Source organism: Dasypus novemcinctus, chromosome 30, assembly GCF_030445035.2.
Source record: "Dasypus novemcinctus isolate mDasNov1 chromosome 30, mDasNov1.1.hap2, whole genome shotgun sequence".
Taxonomy (NCBI): domain Eukaryota; kingdom Metazoa; phylum Chordata; class Mammalia; order Cingulata; family Dasypodidae; genus Dasypus; species Dasypus novemcinctus.
Genome location: NC_080702.1, coordinates 47779100 through 47788219, shown reverse-complemented (window position 1 = coordinate 47788219; position 9120 = coordinate 47779100). Strand labels below are relative to the sequence as shown.

The window sequence follows — 9120 nt, the reverse complement described above, 5'->3', positions numbered from 1 at the left end:
AAATAAAAACAATAAAAAGAAGAAAGAGTTAAAATTGATGATCTAATACACATCTGGAAGGACTAGAAAAATAACAACAAACTAACCCAAACAAAGCTGAAGTAAATAAGTAGAAAATATCAGGACAGAAATACATAAAATTAAATGCAATTAGACATTAGCATAACAAAGCCAAAAGTTGGTTCTTTGAGAAATTCAACAAAGTTAACAAATCCTTATCCAGCCTGACAAAGAAAAGAAGAGAGAAAGCACAAATGTAAAATGAGAAATGAGAGGGGGAACATTATCACTGACCCCCTGAAAAAAGAGAGGTCATAAGAGGATACTATGAACAACTGTATGCCAAAAAGAAAAAAAAAACAACTGGAAAATGTAGATGAGATTGGTGAGTTGCAGGAAACACATGAACCACCTACACTGAGTATAGAAGAAATAGAAGACCTCAACAAACCAATCACAAGTGAAGACTTTGAAGCAGTCATCAAAAACTTCCCAAAGATGAAAAGCTGAGAAACAGATGGCTTCACAGATGAAGTCGACCAATCCTTCAAAGATGAACTAATACTGACCTTCTAAAGTTCTTCCCAAAAATTGCACAGGGAAGAATACTACCAAACTCATTCTATGAAGCCAGCATTACCCTAATACCTAAACCAGATAAAGATACTATGAAAAAAGGAAATTACAGATGAATATCTCTAATAATTATAGATGGATATATTCTCAACAAAAACCTTCCAAACAGAATCCAAAAGCACATTAAAAAAATTATACACCATGATCAATTTGGCTTTATCCCAGGTAAGCAAGTGTGGTTCAACACAAGAAAATCAATTATTTCAGTAAACCACATTGACAAATTGAAGAAGAAAAATCACATGATCCTCTCGATTGATGGAGTAAAGGCATTTGACAAATTACTGTACAATTTCTTGATAAAAGCCCTCTAAAAGATAGGAATAGGACACTTTCTTAATATGTTGATGTGCATATATTAAAATACTACAGCTAACTTTGTGCTTAATGGTGAAAGATTGATAGCTTTTCCATTGAGAACAGGAACAAGTTAAGGATGCTGACTGACACCATTGTTATTCAATACTGTGCTAGAATTTCTAGCTAGATCAATTAGGATAGTCAAAGAAATAAAGGGCACCCAAATAGGAAAAGAAGTAAAACTTTCACTATTCTCTGAAGACATGATCCTGTATCTAGGAAATCCTGTAAAAACCACATCACAGCTACTAGAATTAATAGCAAGTTCAGGAAAGTGGTCAGATACAAGGTTAAAATGCAAAAATCAATAGTGTTTCTGTACACTACTGATGTGTAATCTGAGGAAGAGATCAGAAATAATTCTATTTATTACAGTGAATAATCAAATTTTTAAGAATAAAATTAACCAAGGACATAAAAATCTTGTATTCAGAAAACTACAAATCACTGCTAAAAGAAACTGAAGAAAACTTAAATTGAAGGACATTCTGTGTTCATGATTGGGAGAATACATATTAAAATATCAATTTTACCCAAACTGATTTACATATTCAATGTAATCCCAATAAAAACCACAATCTTTTTTGTGGAAACCACAAAGGTAGTATTCAATGTTTTCGAAGGATATGTGACCCCTAATAGCCAAAGTGTCCTTAAAAAGAACAAAGTTGGAGGACTCTCACTTCATGATTTTAAAACATACTATTTAGCTACAATGGGAAAAAACAACATGAAACTGCCATAAGAACAGGCAGACAAAAGGAACTGAGTCAAGACTCAAAAATTGAACCTCATTTCTACTGTCAGTCCAACAATTTTGACAAGGCTGTTCAGCTCACTCACTGGGTCAAAGCATGCTATTCCATAAATGTTTCTGGGAGAACTGGATATACTTACCCAAAAGAAAGAAAGGAAACCCTGATTTCACAACTTACACAAAAACTAACTCAAAATAGAACAATGATTTAAATATGAAAACAGCAACCATAAAATTCCTAGAAGAAAATTTGGGAAAACATCCTCAAAATTTTGTGGTAGGTGGTAGTTTCTTAAATCTTATACCCAAAGCATGAGCACCAAAAAAAAAAAAAAAAAAAAAGATAGATGTTGCATCCTCATACTTCAAAACTTTTCAACCTCAAAAGACATTGCAAAATGTTGAAAAAATAGGCAACACAGTGGGAGAAAATATTTGGAAATTGCATATCTGATAAGGGCTTAATACTCATTCTTTATAAGGGGATCATACAACTCAACAATAAAAAGAGAAAATATCTGATCAAAAATTGAGCAAAAAACTTGAAAAAAAATTTCCGAAGAAGAAATACACATGGCAAAGAAAGCCATGAAAAAATGTGCAATATTGCTGGAGATTAGGGAAATGCAAATCAGAAGTACAATGAGATATCACTTAACAGCTATTAGACTGGCCGCTATTAAAGTTAGAAAACTGTAAATGTTGGAGAGGATGTGGAGAGATATGAATACTTATTCAATGTAGATGGGAATGTAGAATTGTACAGCCACTGTAGAGGATTGTTTGTCAGTTCCCTTAGAAGTTGAATATAGACTTGCCATGGTACCTGGCAATACCATTGCTAGGTATATACATAAAAGAATGGAAAGCAGTGAAATGAACAGATATCTACACATCGATGTTCCTAGTTGTGTTATTCACAAAAACCAAAAAATGGAAACAACCCTGGTGTCCATCAACTGAAGAATGGATAAACACATTGTGGATTATACAAATGATAGAATGTTGTGTAGCACTAAGAATAAATGAAGTTGTGAAACATGGAAGCATGGATGAACCTGGAGGACATTATGTTGAGTGAAGCAAGCCTAACACCAAAGGGCAAATGCTTTATGATTGCCCTATTATGAACTAAATTAACCATGTGAAGTATAAATATATTATGAGAAATGAATATGAGTAGAATTGCATATATATGTTCATTATTCTTTCACGCTGTACAAATGTAAGTATACAGTACAAATTATCAATATCATACAAAATAGCTCAAAACATTATAATAAGTGGAGACCAGAAACTATATATGGTATAATTTCACTTATATAAAATGTAATTATAATTCAATTTATAAAGATGCATGTAGTGGTTATGGACATCTGAGGTAAGAATGATAAGTGGTGTGGAATATTCCGTTCTGGTTTAATGAAATTGTTCTAAAATTTTTGAGATGATGAATATACAACACTGAGATAATACTAAAAACCATTGATTATACACTTTGGATAGAATAACTAGAAACATCAGCTCTATGCTGTGGAGGAAATATATAGGGATTGAGAGGTGTGGAATTCTATTGTTTCATTGTTTTTTATTAGAATTATTTAAATAATGAAAATGCTCTAGTAATGATAAAAGTGGTAAATGCGCAATTATGTGATTATAGCAAATACAGTTGATTTTAGAAATTGAATGAATTGTAAGTTTGTCAATATGTATCTACAAAAACGATTTTGATACTTTTTAAAAAAGTGGTTGCTTTGTCCTGGCAGCAACTGCAGTATACCTTTATCCTTCTGGTATCTCTGACAATTTTATAAATACCAAATTACATCTATTAACTATTTTGCTTCTGAAAATTCAGGCAACTGTTTCTGACTTTAATACTGATTCTAGAGAATACTATAAGAGACACTATTTGATTCAAAATAAAATATGGAAGAAAGAGGTGGATTTGGTAAATAAAATTTAAAGAAGTAGAATGCTGAAAATTTGGCAAGTAACATTTTTTCTATACACTTATGAGAGTATCTAAATTTTGATCTCTCAGTTTTCAACTCTGTTAATCAGGGGCATTTTTCTAAATTTGAGACAAATGATTCTTTTATAGGAAGATTGTTTGTCAACTTTTTTAAAGGCCTGCTTTATGTCCTTGTTTCTAAGACTATAGATAAAGGGGTTCATCATGGGAGTGACCACCGTGTACATCACTGAGGCTATTGCACTTGCCCTTGGGTTCTGAGTAGCAGCAGAACTAAGATACACCCCAAGACATGTACCATAAAACAAGGACATTACTGAGAGGTGAGACCCACAAGTAGAAAAAACTTTATGCTTTCCCCCAGCTGTTGAAATTCTCAAAATCGAGGATATAATTTTAGAGTAAGAGAAAAGGATTCCAGTGAGTGGAATAATTCCCAGATGTCCAAATGCAAAATACAGCACTAATTCATGGAGGAAGGTGTCAGAACAAGCAAGTTGGATAACCTGATTAATTTCACAGAAAAAATGGGGGATTTCCAACACTGTACAAAAAGACAACCTCAAAACCAGTAAGCCATGTAAAAGAGAGACTAAAACACTCAATAACCAGCATGCCAGCAGCAGGAGGCCACAGAGCTGGGGGTTCATGATGACTGTGTATTGCAGAGGGTGACAGATGGCCACAAAGCGGTCATAGGCCATCACAGTCAAGAGGAAGCTATCCAATTGTCCAAAAAGCATGAAAAAATACATCTGGATGATGCAGGTTTCATAAGTTATAATTTTACTTTCTGTCTGTAAGTTCAGCAGCATCTTTGGGACAGTGGTGGAGGTGAAACAGATATCTGTAAAAGACAGGTTAGAGAGGAAGAAGTACATGGGTGTGTGGAGGTGGGAGGCTGAGATGATGGCCAGGATGATGAGCAAGTTACCAATGAAGGTGACCATGTATATGATCAGGAACAGTCCAAAGAGAAATGGCTGCACTTCAGTATCTTCTGAGAGACCCAAGAGGATAAATTCTGAAACATGTGTTTGTTTTTCTGGTTCCATGTAGCTGATGATACTACTGGAAAAGAGAACAGGGAAATGCAGATTTAGCCACAAGCAGGAAGCAGCAAATTATCATAACTTCTAAAGTTTGCAAACTCATTAAGTTAATGATTTTTTATTAGATATATAGATAGATTGATAGATAAAAAGATAGAAAGAAAAAGAGATAATATGTAGAACCCTTTACGTGAATATACCAGAGAAAACAAATACTCATTCATCTCCTTAATTCTATTTCTAACTTGCTATCCTTGTCCATAATTGTGAACATCTTCTCACGTCAATACTTTACATTAAAAATTCTTTTAGAATTGATTATAATCAGTAAATAATTTGAATGCTCATTTTCTACCTTGTGAAGAAAACCTTGGGGTAATGGATATTAGTGATGTTTGCACAATATTCTGAATATAATTGATATTACAAAATTGAAAACTTGAAAATGAATAAAAAGGGAAATATTAATTTCTATATAATTTAGTACAATAAAAAGATGAAAGTAATTAATTAAATGATTAGAGGTAATCTGGTTTAAGTAAAATAAACACTGTATTATAAAGATGCGGTTTCTTTCCAAACTGATCTTTTTTAAAAAAGAAACCTAGATCACACTTAATGTTACATTAAAAAATATGAGATTCCCTTATACCCCAATCCCCACACCTCCCACTCCTCCCAAATCAACAACTTCTTTCATTAGTGTGGTGCATTCATTGCATTTGATGAATACATTTTGGAGCACTGCTACACAACATGCATTACAGACTGTGTTGCAGTTTACAGTCTCTCCCAATCCATTCAGTCCAACCTGATCTTATGTTCAATTCAAACCAGTTCTAAATGCTAGCAAATAATTTTTAGGATATTGAAAAACTAATTCTAAAATTCACATGAAAAGATAAAAAAACATAGAAAACTAATATAACACTGAAGAAGATAATGAAAGTTTAGGAAATATTTTACCTGATACTTCCTAGCTAGCCTAAACAATACTGAAGAACAAAAATATTGTTCTTCACACTAACTGCTATCAAGATATACTATAATAAAGTGATCAACATTATTGCCTTGTTGAAATAAACATATAAACTAATGTTAGAGAGCCGAGAAATAGATACAGACAAATGCTGTCTGGTTGGTTATCTGTGACAAGGAGAAAAGTCAATTCGAAAGAGAAAGCATAGGCTTTTTAGCAAATTTTGCTGGAACAATGGCATGCAAATGTGCAGACTTAAAGGAAAGTAGACACAGATTGTATATATTACATAAATTAACTCAATGTGAATGACACAATTATATGTAAAATGTGAAGTATGAAATTTCTAGAAGGAAACATAAATGAAAATCGAGTGTCATTGGTTTGTGGATGAGTGTTCAGTTATAGCACCCAAAGGATTATGCATGGTAAAAGAAACTGTGTAAGTTATACATTATTAAAATGCAAAACATCTGTTCTGTGAAAGTCATTGGTAAGGGAATGAAAAGAGAATCAATAGACTTGGAAAATATTTGCAAAACACATATAAATTATTGGTATTAAAAATACATAGAACACGTAACACACAACAGTAAGAATGCAGACAGCCTTTTAAAAATGGGCAAAATATCTAAGCAGAATCTTAACCAAGAACATGCATAATTGTCAAATAAACATATGCCAAAAGATGCTCAAAATTATTTGTCATTAATGAAATGTAAAATTAAAACTGCAATGATATATTATCACATGCTTATTAAAATAGATAAACACATAAACATGGACAATACTAATTGCTTATGATGATATGAAGCAATATGAGTGTCATTCATTGCTAGTGAAAATACAAAATAAAGCAAATGTTACAGACAGAAGATAGTTGAGCAATTTCTTGTAAAACTAAACCCAATTTTACCATACAACCCAGCAATCATCCTCATAGTTATACATGAAGATTATTTGGAAATACAATTCCCCACACAAAAAAAATATGAATTTTTATAGGCATTTTATTTATACTCTCCAAAACCTGAAAGCAATGAAGTTTTACTTCAGTAAGTGAGTAGATAAACACACTGTGCTGTATCTCTTAAAGAGTAATATTAGTCAATGATTAAAATGAAACAGTCCATCCAATCACAAAAGAAAGGCTGAATCTCAAATGATTCATGTTAAAGAAACTACTCTAAAAATGGATTATATATATATATATATAATTTCAATTACATGACCTGGATAAGGCAGAAGAACCAAAAATAAAATGGTTGTGAGGGACTTAGGGAGAGAGAAGAAAGGTTGAAAAGGTGAAGTATACAAGAGCTGTTAGATGTGTGAAACTATTCTGTACAATACTTTAATTGTCAAACAACAATATTGTGCACTTGTAAAAACAAATTGAACATGACAATACAAGGAGTAAATGTTAATGTATGAAAAATATATATTCAATAGTTCAAGAGAATTCTATGATCATATGCAAAATATTCAAAAACAACCTAACTGTATTACAGTCTATGACATACACTCTTGGGAGTTTATGCTGGAAAAAGCTGCTGAAATAATAACAGTGGATATGAATTGAGTCTGTAAAATGAAGTGAATGGACATGGTGTGTTAGTACTGTACTCTAGCTATAGAGTTATATCCCCCCATGATTTGGATTAACAACTCTTCTAATTCTATATATGTTCATTGATATCAAGCAGTGAAGTAAATATCTAACAGATGGAAGGAATACATTTCTCACTGTGGAATGGGAAGTTACAGATAAACAAAGGGAGGAAGCTGGACTGTACTATGTGGACATGGTTTAGAGTTAGACACATTAGTATGAACTCGTGAATGTGAATAGAGATAGAGAGGCTTGCACATTGAAATATTTAGATATATGTATATACACATGATAGTGCACACACATATATTTCCTTACAGTCTCCACGGGTATGATCAGTAGCATGTTGCATATAAATCACAAACATTGGACATTAACACAATTCTCTAAGAAGAGCTCTCTGGCTGTAATAACTGATTGCAGGATTGTGAATAGAATTGTACAAGAAGGGCCTGGACACCTTCCAATACCAGAAATTAAACAAGAGCTAAAATAAAGCGCCCAATTGTAGGTATATCTCAAATGTACTGATGGCATGAAGGAAAGAGCCTCTATGGCCAACATTGGAAGAAACAGATTAAGAAAAATGTTATATTGTATTACAACCCAAAGTATAAAATAAATGTCATGAGTAAATACTGATATAAACAAATAGTTGATTAAATAACTAAGAGGCAACTACCCATGCAGAAGAATTTCAATAAGTTATGTAGACATTGCATGCTCAAGGATGTGGAGCATAAATTCACTCCTGTATGTGGGCTTCACATAGTGAATTCTTTTCACAGGTGATATAGGGAAAGGCAGAGAACTGAAGAAAATTTGATCAAAACACTGTTGATCAAAGTTATCATCGAAGGTGATAAATCATGTTGCTAAGATGCAACCTGGATATGATGTGATGAAAATGGCACTTTATCTCTGGAGTTTTCCTTCCAAAAATAATTCTAATCTAAGCTTGAGAAGAACATCATACAAATTCCAAATGAGGGATACATTTAAAAAGACCTGTGCCAAACTTCTCAAAACTATCCAGTCATGAAAACTGAGAAGTTGTCCCCATCACAAAGGAAGTAAGAATTTATGACAAGTAAATGTAATTTTTGTTGTGGGAAACTGGCTTATCTGTTCCCTATTTGTTGCATTTGTCCCCAGTTATTGTAAACATTGCCATGCTGATGAGGAACACCTGCTTTGGAGTTCCTAATAAAGATGATGTGGAAACTAGGGTCAAGGTTCTCAGTTCCAGAAGCTGTGAGTCCCCTGCTTCCATCCTTGGTTCCTCTCTCGTGTTTCTCTTTGTCCTTTATTTCTGTAAGTTCTATATCACCTTTCCTTCAACCAAACCTATTGCTGAGCTGGTCCTCAGCAACTGGTGACCAATGTGGAAGAAGGCTCATTTGGGTGAAACTAAAATTTGGTGTAATAGCATAAAGCCAGGAGGGGCACAGAAAGCATTCCAAGTCCTCAATAAGTAAGGACTATCTGGTGTGGTTTTGCAGGGTTATGATTGGAAACAGAGACAGTTCAACAAAATATCACCCATATTTATGTCTCTTGAAACAACTTTTAAAAGGAAAAGGAGCTAAGGTAATTGAGCCTTGTATTTTGTAACTCTTACAGATTATAGAACAATATTGCTCATGCTTCCTAACAATAGGGCGTTTAGAATTAGGAGACTGGAAAAAAAGGGAAAATTGTTAAAAAATTACCTGTATGAGGTGTTCTGCTCCTATTCCTATCTCA

General features: G+C 33.1%; 1 protein-coding gene across 1 annotated transcript; it reads right to left on the bottom strand.

Annotated features, from left to right (window-relative positions):
• Window positions 1-3796: 3796 nt before the first annotated feature.
• Window positions 3797-4786, bottom strand: LOC131276885 (olfactory receptor 7A17-like). Its single transcript, XM_058290465.1, has one exon. The coding sequence runs from the start codon at window positions 4784-4786 to the stop codon at window positions 3797-3799; it is 990 nt and encodes a 329-aa protein (XP_058146448.1).
• Between the last annotated feature and the right edge of the window lie 4334 nt (window positions 4787-9120).

What these genes read in the sequence shown, in the direction of transcription:
- LOC131276885 (XM_058290465.1), bottom strand. Translation starts at nt 4,786, where the DNA reads ATGGAACCAGAAAAACAAACACATGTTTCAGAATTTATCCTCTTGGGT.